Here is a 20,863-nt window from a genome sequence, read left to right as displayed (position 1 = left end):
TGTTGCACTTGTTTGAAAAAAACAAAATGGCATCGCAGTTTTTATTTGACAATTTCAATATATATACATATAATTGGCACAAGTACAAACCCAATGGGTTGTACCCTAGAAAATCAACGTTGGATGGTTAGTCCTTGCATTAATTTATTTATTTATCATTAAATGGTACGTACGTAATTGACCAACAGAAAAAAAATTCTATAAAAACCTTTCCAAAGAAATGTCTAACAACCCTTACTGATTCAATTATACTCTCACATACTTACACATACTCTACTAATAGCGCAAACAATCATGAACACAATGTGGTGGAACCAAACCAACAATATCCTCGGCCTCGCGATCGCCGTGGCAGCCCTCCTGTGGGCCCGACACGTGGCAAAGAAGCGGTCCCACAGGCTTCCCCCGGGCCCACGCGGGCTTCCTCTGGTGGGGTACCTCCCGTTCTTGGGGTCGGACCTGCACCGAGAGTTTGCGGGCCTGGCGGAGCGGTACGGCCCAATACTCAAGTTTTGGTTGGGAAACAAGCTTTGTGTGGTCATAACCTCGCCGGAGTTGGCGAGAGAGGTGCTTCGGGAACAGGACACGGTGTTCGCGAATCGCGACTCCACCGTCGCCGGAACGATCGCATCGTACGGCGCTCACGACATCGCCTTCGCATCCTACGGCCCCGGATGGAAGAAGCTTAGGAAGATCTTCGTCCGAGAGATGCTCAATAACTCTATCCTCGACAGTCTCTACGATCTCAGGCACGGTTTTTTTTTTTCTTTTCCTACTTTTGATTTATTTTTTAGTATCTACTAAATATCATAAGGTTTCATCTCAAAACCAGTTATACCCAGCCTTGTCCAAAGCTTAATTTTTAGAAAACTAGTCAAACTATTAGCTAAAAGAATTCAAATCAGCCCTTGCTATACACCTGTTTTTTTAATTTACTTAAAAAAAAAAAAAAAATTCAAATCAGCCCTTGCTAAAAGAAAGAAGAAGAAAAAAATCGTTTTAGTCCCTTTCGAATAAAATGTTCTAGCTCCTTCTCTTTCCATGCAGGTGGAGCTAGGATTTGTAGTCACGTAATCGGATATGTTTTTTACACTCGTTATCTGTTACCCTATATCACCTCTATTAATTTAAATTTTATTGCCTTACATGTCTCCCTAACTCAAAACTATTTCATCTTTTCGAGAATCTTTAACAAAACTAACATTTAAATCTAATATTGACCACCAGGCGCGAAGAGGTCCGAAAATCGATAAAAGAGATACACGGGCGGGCCGGGGAGGCGATAGACATGGGAAGCGTGGCGTTTCTGACGGCCATTAACGCGGTTCTGAGCATGTCCTGCGGAGCGTCGCTCGGCGGAGAAAACGCGGTGATCGACGCAGCGGACTTCAAGAAGTCGGCCGCGGAGCTCATGAGGCTTCTCGGGACGCCGAACGTGTCGGACGTGTTTCCCTCGGTGGCGAGGTTCGATCTCCAAGGGATCGAGAGGGACACGAGGAAGGTGAACCGGGTTTTCGAGGACATGTTCGACTCGGCGATCCAAGGGAGGAAAAAGATGATGAGCGAGGCGAGAGAGGATGAGATTGTTAGGAAGGATTTTTTGCAGTTTCTGTTGGAGCTCAACCAGCAACAGGATGGTTCAACTCCCATTAGCGACGATGAACTCAAAGCCATGATTACCGTACGTTAACTTTTTTTTAAATCTTTTGATATCTTTCTTCTTCTATTACCTTTGTTCGAAACTAACTAATAATTGTTTAGCAAAATAATAAAAGTTTTTAATGTAAGGCTGTCAAATATTTTCTTATTATATGAGTGTTGCAAAATACTGACCATCGTTTAATTTTTTTTTTTCAAAGAATTTATTAATAATGTCAATTAAGATTGACATCGCACATTTTTATAAAATTTTAACTAGGTCACTAATTTTACGCAAGTCTACTATTTTCTTTAGTCTTTGACACGTGTCCGATTGTTGCTCGTCAATACGTGTAATTTTTTTTTTTTTTGTCGCCCTCGGACTTCAACAATTTCATGAAAAAAAAAAAAAAAAAAAAATCATTTCTGTGAATTTTTTTTGTATATAAATAGTGCTTCATATTTTTGATGTCTAATTACTTGTTGATAATGATTTGGTAATTTTTACCAGTCATTGAATTTGTATTACTAATTAATGCCTTGAATAACAACAAACAAAATTTTAAAACCACTCATTGTGCATACCAAATAGTTCCAACTTACAAATACAAAATTTTAAAACAGTCTGTTAATTTGTAAATTTTTAGGATAAAAAATTAAATAAAAAATAAAAACTGGGAAAATAGTATAATTTTTTTTTTTTTTTGTATATTTTATATATGTATAGGACACGGTGTTGGGTGCGACAGACACGACTGCGACAACGGTGGAGTGGTTGATGGCAGAGCTTCTCAACTGTCCAGAGGCGATGCGAAAAGTGTACGAAGAACTCACACAAGTCGTGGGTCTAAACAGCGTCGTCGAAGAGTCTCATTTATCGAAGCTCACTTACCTCAACGCGGTGATCAAAGAGACTTTTCGGCTACACCCACCACTGCCTTTCCTCTTGCCCCGATTCCCAAGCAAAGCCACCACGATCGGCGGTTACCACGTCCCTAAGGGCACCAAAATCTTCCTCAACGTTTGGGCTATCCAAAGAGACCCCAAGAACTGGGAAAACCCGTCAAAATTCTCGCCGGAGAGGTTTTTGTCCGGCGACGGTGTGAATGTCCACTTCAATTCCGGAAATAGCTTCAACTATATTCCGTTCGGGTCCGGAAGGAGAATCTGCGCGGGATTGCCTCTCGCCGAGAGGATTGTGATTCACGTCTTGGCTTCGTTCTTGCACATGTTTGAGTGGAAACTTCCGGAGGGTTCTGAGCTCGATTTGACCGATAAGTTTGGGATTGTCGTTAAGAAACGCGACACGTTAATCGCCATTCCAACTCCGAGGCTCTCTAATCCCGGCCTTTATGCCTGAACATGAGATTAAGTTCTCTTTTCGTTTCGTGTCTATTTTTTTTTTCTTTGTAATGTGTTTATGTTTTAATTAATTTCAACGACGTTATCCCAATAAATTGATTTCGGACTGATATGTATTGTAATTTTTGGAAACCACTGTATCCTAAGGCGATGCAGTGGAAGCAACTAATACAAAGAATCATACATATATAAAAATTTTATGATAAGATCTCAAGCTCAACATATATATGTACATGCATATATGCATCAAGAGTTTTCTTATAAATTTTGAAATGTTTTTTTTTTCATTTTATTTTATAAATAATTAAAATTCATTTGCAAACATTGGCTTAGTAAAAACAGTTGTGGTAATTGATTTAAGAAAAGCAAAGAACATTATGATGCTTATTCTTGTATATGTTTTTGATGTGAAAGTACTATATTATTAAACTTCTCTTTCAATTCTCTATATATAAATAAATATTTAGATTTGTTTTATAAATTAAGTTATTAGTTACTCAATATTTGAATTTGAAGTTATTTTAGAGAGAGAAATGGCCGAACACTACAATGAAAAAGTCGCAACAAAATTTGCATAACAGTTTTTGAAATCGAATCCGGACTCTATGTCCCATTTTTGGTGTCTCCATATGCGTCCCTCCGATTAAAATAAGTCACGTCATTATTTTATTTAATTACGAGTTTATATTTATTTAAAAATAAATTAAAATGATTAAAATAGTTTATTTTGTTGGATAGACACTAAAAATGGACCAATGATTTGGGTTCTTTGAAATCCTCGACAATTGATGCAAAATACCCAATTTTGACTTTCCACAAATATTCTTTCAAAAGTGGACAATTTTTTTTAGCGATGCTATTTATCACGGGTCACGAGCCCGAACAATCCACACATTCATTGACACGTGGCAATTTCTTTTTTGTGTTTAATGCTTTGGTGGGGAGTCGTGCGAATTCGTGCTCGGGCTTAAAAGCATTTCTGATTTTTTTTAGTTTGCACAACATCACAAAATATACCAAAATAAATAACTAAATAAATGACCCCTTGGACCTCACCCTCTCATTATTCCTCTTTCTGGCCCCCGACCACACTCGCCAACAACTCTCCTCACCTTGCACTAAAGATTTGACCAGTTAACTAACCGTTTTTATTTATTTATAAAAGTTTAACATTATCCGGTAGTTTCAATCAAGGATTGAAATGCCGACGGCCGATTTTCGTGCCGATGGTCTCAAAAAACAGAAATTGCGATGACCGATGAGAATTGTGACGGAAAAATGTGGAAATTTGCTTAAGAAAATGCCGATGAAAATTGCGGTGCCGACGGAAATTTCGATAAAACACGAAAATTCTGACGGAAATAATGTTGCATAATTTTAAATTAAAACAGTTATTTGTTATACGTTGTCCAAATTTAAATTCAAAACAAAATAATTAACGAAACACAAATAATATAATAAAATATAAGTTAAGATTTTTTTGAAATAAGTTAAAATTTTATTAGTTGAAAGTGAAAATATATTATTGAAAGTGAAATGTTGTACAATAATATATATATATATATATATGGACATCAGTTTTTTTATTTCTTTAATTTTTTTTTATTATAATATAATGAATAAATATCTTTCAAACTTTACTTGTACGTACGGTGTGCTATGTGTACAACCAATTTGGACTTTTGGTTTTATAATTGATTAATAGATTGGACTCACGTTCCTACATACAAGTACATGAATTAATTGCTTAATTTAATATATATTTATTTCAAAAAAAAAATTCTCTCTCTCTCTCTCTCTCTCTCTCTCTCTCTCTCTCTCTCTCTCTCTCTCTCTCTCTCTCTCTCTCTCTCTCTCTCTCTCTCTCTCTATGTGTCATTGTCATTGTCATTGTCAATATATATATATATTTTTTTAAAGTCACGGAATTTCCATTAAAATTGGGTAAAAACCCATCAATACAGGAGAAAAACACCTTAGTACATGGAACACCTCAAACCTAAGTCGAAGTGAAACTAACACTAAGTTCCGGTAATCGCACGTTTTGTGCATGCTTCCGACAAGTGGAAGAACGACGAGCACAGAAATTGAGCACACATAGGGCTCTTTCAACAAAACCAAAATTGGTAGATGGAAAGATTCACTCAACCTCGGTTTGATGACCACGAAGAAGATGCATCTTCAACCTGTATAGAACAAAACCTAACAGGAAATCCACAACGGGACAGTGGACAACGGCTAATCCGTGTCCAAGATAAACCAAGACAAACACAACGCGCATAAAAACATAAAGCATAACTAAGTAAAAACACAAAACAAAAAACACAACACAAACAAAACGGCAGATCCGACCACTTTTGCACCCGAAAAACTCTTCAGCCACGTCCCTCCCATCCTTAGCTCGGAGTCTCACCGTATCACTCCAGTCGGAGATAAAAACAGAGGAAGCCACCGAAGCCGCCAAACCGATCTCAGATCCGAGACCAGGCCCACCGGAGCCACCTGACCCACCGAAGCCACCGAGACCTGACCCACCGAAGCCACCTACGAACCACAGACCCACCGAAGGATCCGAGACCAGACCCACCGAAGCCACCGAGGCCACCTGCGAACCACAGACCCACCGAAGCCACCGAGGCCACCGGCGAACCATAGACCCACCGAAGCCGCCAAACCGTTCTCAGATCCGGGACCTGAGCACGTTCACCATGGTCGAGCACCAGGAGCAGCCGGCGCGCCAGAGAAACGAAGAGCTGAGCCGATGCAAGGACGAAGGAAGAGACGCCACCTAGAGCTGCGCACGTCAGTGAGGAGATGCTACCGAGGCCGATGCTCACCTCGCGAGCAACCGTCCTACCTCCCAGGCCGGAGCCCAGGAGGCGGCGGCGGCTGGTGAGGCTAGGGTTTTCTTTACTCTGTTTTTGAGAGAGAGACTCTGCCGAAGGAGAGAGAAACGCGTCATTGTCAATATATAAAACAAAGCATTTGATCCATAAAGAAAAAAAAATTCTCTCTTAGTTCCCTCTTTAACTTCAGAGTTCACCTTGTGGAGTTTCCTTCGTGTAAGGCTATGGATGACTTGTGTAACAAATGAAATCACCTCAATGTCACTGAGGACGAAGAGGAGGTGGTGGCTATTGATGACGAGATCCTTGAAGACGGACGTGCGGAGGCTAACTCCTTACTTCTTGGCAAACTGTTGATTGACAAAACATACAATAAGAAAGCATTGAAATCGGTAATCGGGAACCTTTGGAATGTTAAGGGGGGCCTGGAAATCTGTGACTTGCAGAACTCGGTACTAAAATTCAGTTTCGGTTCTTCTAAGGATAAAATCAAAGTGTCACCTTGGCTGTTTGACAAAGCTCTGTTGTGTTTGTCGGACCCTGCTGAGGAGGAGTCTCACCTCTCCGGCCAATTTACGAGTGCGGGCTTCTGGACCCAGATTCATGGCCTCCCTCTGATTGCTACGACGGCAAGAATGGGTGAAATGCTCGGAAAGAAGCTGGGCAAGGTTTTGAAAGTTGATACGGATCGGAAGGGAAGGATCCGGGATAGTTTTATCCGGGTTAGAGTGTTGCTCGACATCTCCAAACCTCTGCGACGTGGGATTTCAGTCCAGCTTGGGAAGACGGCGGAGGCGGCCTGGTGTGAAATCAAATATGAGCGACTCCTTATTCTCTGCTTCAACTGTGGCCTCATTTGCCACCATTGGGAGAACTGTATCGCCCCGAATGCTCCACTTAAGAAACCTCCGGACGGGTTTGCTTATGGGAATTTCCTAACTGGTGTCACTCCCAATCGCTATGGATCACCGGTGTTTCGCCTCGCCGGCGAACCAGGCCTTGGGCGGAAAAGAAATGCGGGGTATACCAGCTCTTCTCCTACCCGGCAGGCTGATGGAGTGAACGACCGTGACGAAGGTGACTACTCTGAGTCGCGTGACAGTTCTCGCCCTCCTCAGGACGCTCCCTTGACTCATCCTCCCGTGCAACAGACCAGATCTTCCTCGACGGCCCAGGAGAAGCTTCCCCAGGTGGACCCGATGATCCATTCTAGCACGTACTCGTCAGATGCCTGGAACGCGTCTCTCGGGAAGAGTGCTGTGTCTCGGGGTCTGGAGAAGACCGTTGAGGTCGAATCAAAGGACCACTTAGGGGTGGAGACGTCTCCACAGATGGCCCCAATTTCCAAGACGGTTGGCTGCTCACTCCAAGGGTTTTCGGCAAGTCCCAATACCCTAGACACCCACGCGACGTTTGTGAGTGATGATGGTAAGATTAGGTATAATATCAGCAAACCTAAACGTCAACTGGGCTTAAAAGTCAAAGAAAAAGTGGACTCTTTTACTTTTCGGGCCCATGACTCTCCAGGCCCTAAGTCAAACGGTCGAAAAGGTGATTTGGGCCCCCAGGTCCCCAAGGCCTAGGCTGGGGTGGGATCTGGCCCGGCTGGAGTGTCCCTCTCTCCTGGAAACTCTCTCGAAGACAAACATGGCGCCTCTAGCCAGGTTCCGACTCAGCATTCTCCAGTTGATGTGGCGCATCTTGCTGGGGCTGCGACGCGTGGCCACAGCTCTTTAGCGTCGGGGGTGGGAGGCAAAGCCTTCTCCCCAGTCTCCACTACGCCGGCTCCCGGAAGTCTCGTGACTGGCCGTCGAGCTCGAGGAATGGGGGTCGACCGGCGCGACGGGTTTCGGAGAGGCTCTCTGGCGGGGCCGCACTCCAACTGTGGTCAGAACCCCCCGGGGATCGGGTCTCATGGAAGAAGAGGGCCCATCGATCCTCGAGCGCCGAGGTTGGGGGTCCGATCAACTCGATAATTGCGGGGGAGGCCGAGCAGGGGACCCATCGGGAGGATGGAGGATACTCCTAAGTGCCGAGAATGGTCCATGTCGTTGACCCTGCCCGTGCTTCGCCCTTCCAGACTGTGGCTCCTGTCCCTTCCACGAGGCCAGTTCAGGAGCATGTGGATATGGCCTCTACTCTGTACTCCATCCCTGCTTTTTCTATGTCATCGGATTTGCCTACGAATACTCTGAAATCTGAAGCGACGCCCCACAGTGATGAGGGCCGCCGAGCCCAATGAATCTCCTCGTCTGGAACGTCCAGGGGTTGGGAAACCCTTGGACGAAGAGGGCGCTCCGTTTGCACTCTCTGAAGCATAAGCCCGAGATTATCTTCTTATCGGAAACTAAGCTTAAGAGTAGTTCGGCGGAGAGAGTTTGGATTTTATTGGGTTTTGAGAATTGTTTTGCGGTGGATTGTGTGGGCCGGAGTGGTGGACTTATGTTGCTCTAGAATCAACTTGTACGTTTTGTGCTTGGGTCTTATTCTCGGTTCCATATTGACGGCATGGTGGTTAATGACGGTGGCATGGTCTGGAGGTTTTTGGGTCTCTATGGGAATCCGGTGGCGGCCGAGAGGAAGCATTCGTGGGGGCTCGTCCATAGGGTTATCGGATCGTCAGAGGGACCGTGGTTAGTTGGTGGAGACTTCAATGAGGTGGTGGAGAACCGGGAGCTTAGTGACGGAAAGACAATAGATCCTCATTGCCTCGAATCCTGCCGTCACCTCTTGGAGGATTGTGAGTTATCGGATCTCGGCTTCGAGGGGGCTGAGTTCACGTGGCGAAAGAACTCATCTCCGTCGAGCATCCAGGAGCGGCTGGACCGTTGTCTCGCGAACCCGTCATGGGAGGCCTTGTTTCCTTGTACTAAGGTCTTTCATCTCGAGTTTTGGAGTTCAGACCATACACCGATCCTCTTGTCTACTCGTGGGGAGAGGAATCGGGTCCCGAGTCCCGCTAGAAGATTCTTCTTTGAGGAGGCTTCGTGTGGCGAGGAGGAGTGTACTATGAGGATCCGTGATGCTTGGGCGGGGAATACTTCGGGGGCTGGTCTCTCGGTGCTCATTGATTCTCTTCGGCGGTGCAAGAATAGCCTTAGTACATGGAGCCTTGGGAAGAGGACTGAGTTGACGACTAGGATTAACAAGCAAAAAGAGGTTGTTCGTCGGGTTGGTGATGCAAGATTGGGGGCTGATTGGGCAGACTTGGGTCGGGAACAACGGCAGTTGGATGCTTTGCTTGAAAAAGAGGATAAATTTTGGAGACAGATGAGTAGAATGATATGGATGAAATGCGGCGACAAAAATACCTCCATTTTCCATCGAAGAGCCTCGGCGAGACGCAAACGGAATAGCATTCGGGGTCTCTTCGATGACTCCGGAAGTTGGAGGGAAGGTGATTCAGGTGTGGAGGAGGTGGTTTCTTTCTACTTCGGGAAGATCTTCACGTCTTCCTACCCGAGCCCGGAGGTTATTGATGCAGCCTTGCTTGGTGTTGCCCCGAAAGTCATGGCTGCGATGAATGAAGACCTGCTCCGCCCCTTCGATGAAGATGATGTGAAAAAGGCCCTTTTTTCCATGGGACCCATCAAGGCTCCTGCAAGAGATGGTTTTTTGCGCTCTTTTACCAAAAACATTAGGAGGTGGTCGGGGCGCTTGTTACTTCGGTGTGTTTGGGCATCCTTAACGATAAGCACGAGGTCTCGGAGATCAACGACATGGTTATTACCTTGATTCCTAAGGTTGAGAAGGCTGATAAGGTGAGTGATTTTCGCCCGATTAGCCTTTGAAATGTGATCTATAAAGTGGTTTCGAGATTTCTTGTGGAGAGATTAAAGGCTCACATGGAGGATATTATTACGGAAAATCAAGGGGCATTTGTGGGGGGCCGTCAAATCTTAGACAATGTGATGGTTTGCTTCGAAGGTATCCATACCATGAGATGAGGTAGGTTTGAGAACGGTGAGATATGGCTAAAGCGTATGACTGGGTTGAATGGCCTTTTCTCGCCGCCATGATGCTTAAACTCGACTTTGATGACAATTGGGTGGAGTTGGTCATGAGGTGTGTCTCGTCGGTGAGTTTCTCCTTCAACATCAATGGGACGAAACGGGGTCACGTGATTCCTCATCGGGGGCTTCGGCAAGGTGATCCTCTCTCTCCCTTTCTTTTCCTCTTTTGCTCGGAGGGTCTCTCATGCCTCCTTAGTGAAGGGGAAAGGCGGGGAATGATTCAGGGGGCGAGGTTTGGTAGGAATGACCTTCGTGTTTCTCACCTCTTCTTTGTCGATGATAGTATCATCTTTTTCTTTGCTTCCATGGACGAGTGTGAGGAGGTTTCGGGCTGCCTTTCTACTTATTCGGCGGCTTCGGGACAAGTGATAAACTTCTCTAAATCGGAGATCTGCTTTGGCTGCGATGTCCCCGAGGAGGTTAAAAGTTCTGTTGCGGCGCGTCTTGGGGTCATCATCACTCCGTGTCACCAGCGTTATCTTGGGCTCTCGTCTTTTACTGGAAGGAAGAAAAAAGAATTATTTGCTTTTGTCCGGGAGAGAGTGTGGGAAAAGATCAAGTCGTGGAGAGGTCTTTGGTTCTCGCAATCCGGTAGGGAGGTCCTCATCAAATCGGTTCTTCAAGCTATTCCGAGCTATGTGGCTAGTTGCTTCCGTCTCCCAAAGCCCTTATTGATGACATCCATAAAGCTTTGGCTAAGTTTTGGTGAGGAGGCTGCGGTGATACAAGGAAAATTCATTGGTATAAATGGGAGGAGGTTACGAAGAATAAGTCGAACGGGGGGCTCGGCTTCCGGGACCTCGAAAAATTTAACCAATCTCTCATCGCCAAGTACGCTTGGAGACTCATAAGATGACTTGGAAGCCTTGTTGACCGTGTTTTTAGAGAGAGTTATTTCCCGGATGGTGATCTTCTCAAAGCCTCGTGCGGTTCTACCGGTTCTTCTTTGTGGCGTAGCATGATTTGGGGAAAGAAGATCTTAGAGAAGGGCTCGAGATGGAAAGTTGGAGATGGTGAATCGGTCTTTGTTGCTAACGATAGATGGATTCCCCATTCTCACCGATTTTCCCTGGTGGATACCCCGTTCATCCCGGAAGACATGAGGGTTGCGGAACTTAAATGTTATGATGGGAGGTGGAATGAAGCCTTGGTCCGAGCTATGTTTGGAGAGGAGGATGCCAACGCTATCCTTAGCATCCCTGTGAGTCGTGTTGGGATTACCGATGGAATTCGTTGGCATTCCTCTAAGGACGAGGAGTACTCGGTACGGAGTGGATATTGGGTGGCCATGACCGCGTCGCCAGTGGCTGGTCCCTCGTTGTCGTCGGCATCTTCTACGTGGTGGTCTTATCTTTGGAAACTCTCAATTCCCGCTCTAGCCGCGGAAGCAGCTCGAGCAGTCCGCCGACAGCCGACGGGTTCGGGATTGGGACCCCCGTGCCCAGCCCTCAGAGCCAATCCTTTTCCCGAAGTTACGGATCCATTTTGCCGACTTCCCTTGCCTACATTGTTCCATCGACCAGAGGCTATTCACCTTGGAGACCTGATGCGGTTATGAGTACGACCTGGCGTGATAGGCACTCGGTCCTCCGGATTTTCAAGGGCCGCCGGGGGCGCACCGGACACCACGCGACGTGTCCTCCGCCATTGAAGTGAGGGTTTTAAATGTATTTTCTCCGTGGTGCCGTCCACGTTTACTAAAAAAAATTATTTAAAAGTGGGCCAGGCTTTTCTTCTTCTTCACCAATCTTTCGGCATTTTTACCGACCTTAAATATTCAAACATGGGGAAGAAAAAATTCAAAAACCCACGAAAAATGTCAAATTTCTCTCAGTCCGACACAAATTCTCGTACACTTTGCCGATATCACGGCGACTTGACGACGAAATGACCAAAAATATGTTGATTTTGTTCATGGACGCTCGAAATTACCTGGGCACGATGGGAATTGCGTCGTTTTGTCGGTGATCTTCGTCGACTTCAAGAAGAGGAATACCTAGGTTTTTTTTCGGGTTTGAGTCGATGATATTTCCCGAAAATGATGGTAGACAAGCAACCAAACGACACATCATCGGCAAAACGACGTGGAAACGAAAATGACATTTCCAGGGCATTTCGACGACAAAATAACTCGAAACGACAAATGGGCAAATTTTTGTCGGCCACCTCCGATCACCGCGATTTCGCCGTCACTTCCACGACAGTTCCCAGCATTTTAATCCTTCAAATCTTTCAATATTTTATTTGCTAACCACTTGAGTAATATGTTTTGAAAAAAAAACGATTAAAATGTAAATTAATCGGATAATCAATTGAAGCGATCAACATGTCCACTTTTATCTCAACCCATCCCCTCATTTTCTCGATATTATAGAATACTCCACTTTAAAATATTAAAATGGGTTTCTGCATGAAAAACATATACATATTGATCAAAATAGCTATTTTAAAATTTAAACTAATTAATTAGCTATTTTAAACTAATTAATTAGCAAAATAAAAAAAAATTCTAAGCGTTAGTAATAAAGCCAAGGTTAGGTTGCCAAATAATAATCCTTATAATACCATTGTCAAAATATTCCTCAAAAAAAAAAAAAAAAAAAAAAAAATACCATTGTCAAAATAAAGTTTTGATATTTCTAAATTACTTATGCTAATGCTATTGCTACCCACTAAGTATAAATCTTGCAGGATAAATGGATTGAAAATGTTGGGCATATATCTTATTCAATAAATAATAAAGTCGGAAAACATGTACGACGTACAGGATATCATAACATTAACAAAGTCATCCAAGCAGTTTATTAATAGATGCAAAATAATCAATTTCTTTTTAGTATCATGCATCCATTCCATTGCTCAGAAAACACGAGGTGGTCAACAATTTTTTTTTCTTCAATCAAGCGTAACGTTTCATATACTCGTCGACTGGAATGTACTTCACTTCTGGATAAAGCGCGGTGGCTTCAAGACCTTCCTCGCCTATTTCAAAGTTGGTTAGACAGCCCTCGTAACAGACATGGTAGTAATGTCCCAACCCGACTTGTTCCGCGTAATTTTGCTCTTTCGTTTTTCAAAAAAAAAAAAAAAAAAAAAAAAAAAAATTACAATGCTACCAATCAATTAGCCAAGTACATGTGATGTACTTCATATCTAGGATTTACTGAGATGGTAGTATATTTGCTTAAGTTGGACAAAAGTGGGTCGTGTGTGTCAAATCTAGTTAGTTCACCAATGAAAAAAAAGAGAAAAAAAAAGTTTTTACATGCATATATGAGCTTATCTAGATTCAGCATTTACACTATACTCCTTCAAACACTTCTACAAATGCGACTAAAAATAAAATAAAATAAAATAAAAAATCAAATAAACGGCATATATGTTTTGGATTATTTCAATGAGCTATTCCTACTTAAGGAAAAAAAAAGTAGCCATTTTTATTATTAATGTTGTTCTGATGATTTATATTTAATTAGTACAAAAAAATTCAAGGCTTCAAGATTAATGAGAAGATCAAAAGAAAAAGAAAAAAAAAAAGAAGAAGAATTGAGTGAAGATGAAGAGGAAGCGATAATTTCATGTCGAGCAATCCATTCTTAGTTTGTTATTTTTGTGTTTGATTTGTTTTTAGAGATTTGTAAGTAATTAGTCCACTTTAAACATGTAATTTTGGATTTAGCCTATGTTTGACAATTTTTAGGGATATGACCAAATGACTTATGTGGTAATATTAAGGTCTGATATGCCCTTGTTTTTAAGGTAACAATATTAAGTGATTAAAATGCCAAATATTAATGAAAATCCGCACAAAATGTTGATTTAATATAGAATATTATACTATTAATGAAAATTCCAATAATTTTTTTTATTATATATATGAGTGGATAATTTTTAATTCACTAATCATGATATCTCTTTTCCAATGATATTTTCCCAAACTTGAACAACTTCTCTTTGTGATAAAATATTTTTGTAACAATATTAAGTGATTAAAATGCCAAATATTAATGAAAATCCGCACAAAATGTTTATTTAATATAGAATATTATACTATTAATGAAAATTCTAATAATTTTTTTTATTATATATATGAGTGGATAATTTTTAATTCACTAATCATGATGAAGAAATATATAAAAAAAAAATTAAAAGGACATTTAAAATCATATTATCTCTCACCTTTCAAAGTTGCTAAAAACTCTTCCTTCGACATTGAAGACTTGTGTAACTCTTTTCCAATGATATTTTCCCAAACTTGAACAACTTCTCTTTGTGATAAAATATTTTTGGGTGGCCTTATGTACACTGTCTTGTTTAGGGTTCGAGGGTCATCTATGGTTTTAATAGTGTACCTTGCTATGTCATCTTCATCCACATATATCGCTGCCACATTTTAGAGAACAAATAATTACGTAAAATATTCAAGCACTTGCTATTTGTTCACAAAAACAAATATAATATATATATATATATATATATATATATATACATATATTACATTATTAAGCTTTTAATAATAATAGTTGAATGTTAACATTTTTAATTACCCGATCTCCCAATTAAAAGATGTTTTTCAAAGCTAACTAAGGATTATAAATTCTCCAATATTTTCAAATTGTTTTTAACATACTTTACAAGTAGCTATTTTTTTTCCCAAATAAAAGGTATTAAGCCTCTAATAATAATATTTGTATTACAATTTAAAAAAAAATAAAAATAAATCAACATTCTTAATCACCCTTTATATAATTATGTTTTTTCCCCCCAAAGCTAGACATAATTTCGCGATTATAATTTTTACTACAATTTTGAATTATAAAATCTCTAACATTTACATGATGTATATATCTTAGTATTACACATTTTGATATATATATATATATATATATATATATATATATATATATATATATATATATATACCTTTTACGTCGCCATGTCCATGCAAAGTGACGGACTGGGTAGAGGGAAGAATGAAACCAGGTTGGCAGAGGCCACCAAGGAAATAGCCAGCGAAGCAATTGGCAGAGATATAAGTGAAAGGAATATTGGCTTCTTCAATTGCTTTTCTCACTCTCATTTTGTCATCAAATGTCACTCTTCCCGGCTCTATTGCATTTCCCATTCTTGCTGGGTCAGTTCCAAACTCAGACGGCAAAAATCTCTATGATCAAACTTCAAACGTCAATGACCAGCATAAATGAAAGTAAATATCTATGTTCTTAATTATTCACATTTATAGGAGGAGCTAAATGTCAACATTTAATTAAAAAAAAGTAATTTATTAGGGGCTAAAACTAAATATAAAAGAAATCTGAAATTATATATTTTATTTGTTATCTCTTACCATATTCTAAAAGGGATTGTCCCATTTTTTTCTAAGCTGTAAATATTTGTACTCCATTCCATATTTGTTTTCAAATTAGTATCAATTTTAATTATATATGAATATATAAGACATTACTACCAAAAAAAAAAAAAAAACATGTATAAAAGTAGTAGGGATGCCAACTTATTTGCTATTATTTGTGATGAAATTCATTATTTTCGATGGTTTGCAATTAAATTCAATATTTTTAAAAAATGAAAATTATTAGAGGGGAATTTTTATAAAAAAAAAAAAGTAATTTAGCAAAATAGCCAATTTAAACGTTGAGAATTGCTAAATAGTCAAAGTTTGGCAAATATTAAGTAAATAGCTACCTAATATTTACCAAACTTTTGACTATTTAGCAATATCAAACGTTTAAGTTGACTATTTTTCTAATTTTCTGAAGAAAAAAAATACAACCTTTAATATTTTGTCACTACTTATTAGGTTTACAAACTGAAATCTCTAATCCGAAAAGTAGAGTGCTCATACAAGTATATACCTTGATGTTACCAGCTTCTTTGATGGCGTCGACGAGAACGAGTTGGAGAAGGATGTGATGGGTTCGGATATGGACACCGGAGACGGCGCAGATAACGACGTCGACGAGCTTGACGGCGGCCACGAGGCTCTCTTTGTCTTCGAAAGAGGCGGTCACGAGCCGAGCCCCTCTCTGCTTGAACTCCAACAGCGTCTGAACTTTCTCGATGTCCACTCCGATCTCGGGCCTATGAACCACATACGTCTCGTGTCCCTCGTCCAGACACGCCCTCGCTAACCTCTTCCCCAAATACCCTGTCGCTCCCACGATCAACACTTTGCTTTTCTCTTCACATTGCCTCATTTCCATCCCTCTCTCTCTCTCTCTAAATGAAAAAAAAAAAATATCAAGAGTATGCTTAAATTTAGATATATGTGTGTGTATGTATATGAATTATTAGGTCGGTTTTTATGCTGTAGGGATTCGGTTCTGTGATGACTGGGTGTGTACGTACTATTATGGGAAGGTATGATAAATGACTGATTCCGTATATATCTCTTTAATTTTAATTTAAGATGATAAATATACATATTTATTGTAACACTAAACAAATAAGTCGATTAAAAAACTCCGTAAAGAATAAGGAAAGATGTAAATTAAATGAAGGATTCTCGGAATAAATTTAATTATGGGTCCATTAGGTATACAGCTACATTTACAGTTTGACATTATTAAATAGTCAACGTTTTATCAATTTTAGATAAATAGTCCCTTTCATATTTATATACGTAAATTTTAGATAAATAGTTCATTCCATCTTTATAAATATTTATTTAAGATTTACGAAACGTTGATTATATAACAATTTTAAATAATTTAATTGGTTAATTACCTTTTGTGTTTAATTATTCTCACGATAAGAATAAGAATGAAAAGTAGGATATTCACGGGGAAAAAAAAACACACAATTTAAAGCACTGGTTCGGGTAGTTTTCACGTGAAAAATATGGAAGAACATCAAAATTCTCTTCCTCGAATTGTCTTTAGTTCTTGAATATCAAATTTAGTTATACTTCTTTCTTCAAATTTTAGTTCACTCGAATTGTCTTTGCTTCTTTTTTTTTTTTTTCTAAATCGTAAACACATAAATAAATTTCATTTCCAATACATTGTAAAGAGGGAATTCTTCATAGGTGAGAAGTATACTCTTGCGTTACCTAGCGCTTAATATTAGAAACTGATTTTGTAAGCCAAGCAAATAAATTAAATATATGATCAGAGAATTCCCATAATGAAGGAACTGACATTTGAGAATAAAAAAAAAAAAACTGATATTGTTGTTGAAGTTCAAAGCTTTAAGATGCCAAGCAATATGTGTAGCTAGAATGCATACATCAACTTTTATCAATTAAGTTTTAAATTATGTATATCGACAAATAGGAAACATGTTGAGTGTGGCTAGAATGCAATAAGGAAGAATGTGATTAGGAAACATGTTGAGTGTGGCTATAATTAGTGTCACATATTAATATAAGCAATATGTGTAGCTAGAATGCAAACATCACCTTTTATCAACATTTCATATTAACCAAAAAAATCGGGAAAAAAAACTGTTAATAATAAGAAAATGAGCGCTGAATAATTTTAAAATTTAATAAATTACTGATACGATTATATATATAAACCATCATGATCTGTTATTCTGGAGTCTTTAATATTTTTAAGATGATAATTTTTTTTCTTTTTGCAAAATCAATTCTTTCCTTCTACGCTTATTGCAACTATAGTTATAACTTTATATAACTTTATAACTATAGTTGCAATAAGCGTAGAAGGAAAGAATTGATTTTGCAAAAAGAAAAAAAATTATCATCTTAAAAATATTAAAGACTCCAGAATAACAGATCATGATGGTTAATTTTGTAGCCATTACATATAGTAGTTAGTTTTTGTAAACAACGAATATTCTGCACCGACAAACATATTCAAACAGATTATGTATATTATATTATAAAAAATAAACTGTAGATCAACTTATTGGTTAAGCCAATATTTCACATTAAATTAAAAAATCGAAAAAGAAAAAAAAAGAACGTTAATATGAGCTTAAACAAAATCAAGACCAGAAAAACGACGGATCATTTCTTAAGGCTAAAAGTCAAAAGAAAAAAACAATTAGATGTCACATCATAGTTTTTGAATAATTTGCTAAACATTCAAAACCTAAGGAAGTGTTCGGTAAGCATTATGAAAACACTTTTTGACTTTTCAAACCATGAAAATAGAAAACAAAATAGAAAAAATGTGTTTGGTACCAGTTTTGAAATAATGTGAGGATAGAAAAGGAGTGAAAGAAAACAAAAAAGAACGTTCTAATCTTATCTCTTTAAAGATGACTCAATACCATCACATCTCTCCTGATTATTTTAGCAAATATAAAAACTATTATCAAGATACAACCATATATAGTTTTTTGTTAACTCTGATAAAGTATTTAGAAATGGCACTATTCTTATTGTCCACTCCCAAATAGAAAATATTTAGAACTATATCATTTAAATACAACTAAGATATCCTGGCCATTTTTTTTAATAAAGTTTCATTTTCTTTTTCTTTCCCAAAACTCTCATTTTAATGTAATAAGGGAAAGAATTATGAATCTGAATGATAAAGGGGAATTGACACAAATAATATCATCTCCATGTTACTTACCAGATATAGCCCAAAACCAAAAAATTGACACATGTAGTACCTAGGCCATTATGTAAAGACAATTATACCCTCAGAAATCTTTTAAACGCATGCAAACCCATTCCCGGCTATTCTTCATGTTTTTCCATAAAAAAAAAACCCCTCATCTTCTCTCTCTCTCTCTCTCTCTCTCTCTCTCGCACGATCCCCCCATTGTTTCTCAGTCAAAAAGTATCACTCGGCCAAAAACACCAGCCCACGGGAATAAAGAAAAAATAAGAAGAAAAAGAAAGAAAAGAAAGAGAAAGAAGGAAAAGAAAAGAGGAAGAAGAGAACACGGGAGAGAGAGAGAGAGGGAGCCGAGAGAAGGAGACCGAGGGAAAGAGAGGGTGAGGACTGAGCGAAACCAAGAAGAAGGAAGAAAGAAGAGGAAGCTCGGCGAGAGAGCGAGGCGGAGAAACCGAGACCGAGCACCACTCGCGCACGCGTTTCAGCCGAGGAAAAGAACCACCGCGCGTTGCCGAGGACGCCGGACTGAGAGGAGACGCCGAGAAAAGAGGGAGAGGCCGCCGAGGAGACCAGATTTCGGGGAAGCAAGGTAAGGAAATTCTTCTTCCCCAATTCTTAATTCGGATTCTAGGGTTTTGGAACTGGATTTGGGGGTTTTCGTTTGGGGGTGTTATAGCTGCGATTCGATGATGATTTATGTATTTTGATGTCAAGATTAGTTGAAATGTTTGTCTCACATTCCTTCCAAAGTTCCAACTGTGATATTATGCTCTGTTCTCCATTTTGTTCCTCGTTGTCCTCTGTTGGCCGACTATGTGGTTTGAGAAATTAATATTGTTGTTCCTTGTTTTGCGTTTGTGAATGTTTGGGGTTGGACGTGAAATTGGTTCAATGGTATTACTGGCTGTTTCGTTGGTTAGCCTTGTGATGTTCTGTTGTGCTAGCTACAAGTAATGGTCGGGTGTGATGTTTGGGTGTTTGTGTGTATTTGTGTTTGAGCAAGTGTGTGTTTGTGTGTATTTGTGTTTGGGCGAAGGTGTGATTGTGTGTATTTGTGTACGTGTTTCGGGCTCGTGTGTATATTTGGTTGAAGAATGTTTGTGTTTGGTCTTGAAGTTGTTGAAAATTGATGACTTGATTTGTTTTAGCTTTTATATTCAATGACGAAGTCTAAAGGAACCAAGGTCGAGGAGGCCTCCAAAAGTGTCCGAAGAAGTCCTAGGACGGCTTCGAAAAGGAAAATAATTTCGCCGTCCAAGCGTTCCGACTATGACGACGCGTTCATCGTCGCACCACCAAAGATGAAGAAGGTATAGAATAAAAATTAAGTGACTTAATTAGAGCAATGTATGGTTGTATGGTTATTTGATTTTGTTTTGTGTTTGATATAGACAAAAAAACAAGGCTGAGTCCTCGGGCGTTGCGGCCGCCTCAGAGAGTCCTACCACTGTTATTTCCCGAAAGGTGAGTGTCACAAACTCATTTTGATCCTGGTCATGACAGATGTGTCACAGACTCACCCACTTCGTGACAGATGTGTCACGGATTCGCTGACTTCGTGACAGATGTGTCACTCATTTTAATTAAAGCATGCGTTTTTTGTTCCTTCAGAAATGATTGTGGCATGTTTATGATCAAGACTGCCGAGTTTTTGGCGCACGACCTTACATTGTCTGATTAGAAACACGAGGACATGCTCATGTATCGACAGAAGATGACCACCGAATTATACCGACACGGAGCGCTAAAACTACACACGCGTGGAAATGTCAATGTTGAGGCTACTTAAAATTATGTGTTTATGATTGTATGTATGTGTTTATAACTGTATATGTGTGTTTAGAACTTTATGTATTGTCTTGACATCAATTTCTTTGTTTAGAACTTTATGTATTGTCTTGACATCAATTAATATGTGTCACTAAGTGACCTCATTTCGTGACAGTTGTGTTTTATAAACCATTCTTCACAATAAACTCAATATCACGGACTGAGATCACTTCGTGACACATGAGGTGAAATATCACAATTCTAATATCACATTAGACAACCGAGTCCAACAAAAGTCGAACAAAATCAAATGTAATTTCATTTTTTGAACCATTCAATACATCTCCGACTCATTTGAACAATAACACAATACCTATGAACAAAACAACAACAACCAGCATTTTAATCTTGAATAATTCAGATACAATCAGTTGTTTCAATTCATTGGCTTCAGTTGGTTCTTCGTGTTTAAAGTCTTCATCGACAAAAGATGGTATCTGGTTTTCCAATGAATTTATCTTCCTTAGCAGCCTTGGAATGATTTGAATCGATCTTGGGCACATAGGTGTGTCAATCCATTCTAAAAACCCGCATCCATTTGATTTCTTTATCTGTCACAACCATAAACCAAAGAATATTTATTTACAAACACGATTCTCCTTATTTATAAGATTTCTACACA

General features: G+C 39.5%; 3 protein-coding genes across 3 annotated transcripts; 2 read left to right on the top strand and 1 right to left on the bottom strand.

Moving 5' to 3' along the window:
- The first annotated feature begins 303 nt into the window (after positions 1 to 303).
- LOC149405107 (cytochrome P450 71AU50-like) lies at positions 304 to 3,091 on the top strand. The gene is made up of 3 exons (XM_089607767.1): positions 304 to 749; positions 1,228 to 1,681; positions 2,366 to 3,091. The coding sequence occupies exons 1-3, from the start codon at positions 304 to 306 to the stop codon at positions 2,996 to 2,998; spliced, it is 1,533 nt and encodes a 510-aa protein (XP_089463893.1). The 3' UTR covers positions 2,999 to 3,091.
- A 5,263-nt stretch (positions 3,092 to 8,354) lies between these two features.
- LOC149405106 (uncharacterized) lies at positions 8,355 to 9,637 on the top strand. Its single transcript, XM_089607766.1, has 2 exons — positions 8,355 to 9,404; positions 9,488 to 9,637. Exons 1-2 carry the CDS (start codon positions 8,355 to 8,357, stop codon positions 9,635 to 9,637), a joined length of 1,200 nt encoding a protein of 399 aa, XP_089463892.1.
- A 2,914-nt stretch (positions 9,638 to 12,551) lies between these two features.
- LOC149405105 (bifunctional pinoresinol-lariciresinol reductase 2-like) lies at positions 12,552 to 16,235 on the bottom strand. The gene is made up of 4 exons (XM_089603860.1): positions 15,733 to 16,235; positions 14,783 to 15,023; positions 14,039 to 14,242; positions 12,552 to 12,922 (listed from the first exon to the last, which is right to left on the bottom strand). The coding sequence occupies exons 1-4, from the start codon at positions 16,078 to 16,080 to the stop codon at positions 12,759 to 12,761; spliced, it is 957 nt and encodes a 318-aa protein (XP_089459986.1). The 5' UTR covers positions 16,081 to 16,235; the 3' UTR covers positions 12,552 to 12,758.
- Positions 16,236 to 20,863: the final 4,628 nt, after the last annotated feature.

This window comes from Urtica dioica, chromosome 2, assembly GCF_054948205.1.
Source record: "Urtica dioica subsp. dioica isolate 48M chromosome 2, U.dioica_male_clone48M_v1_H2, whole genome shotgun sequence".
Classification (NCBI taxonomy): Eukaryota; Viridiplantae; Streptophyta; class Magnoliopsida; order Rosales; family Urticaceae; genus Urtica; species Urtica dioica.
This window is presented reverse-complemented; position numbering and strand designations above follow the sequence as displayed.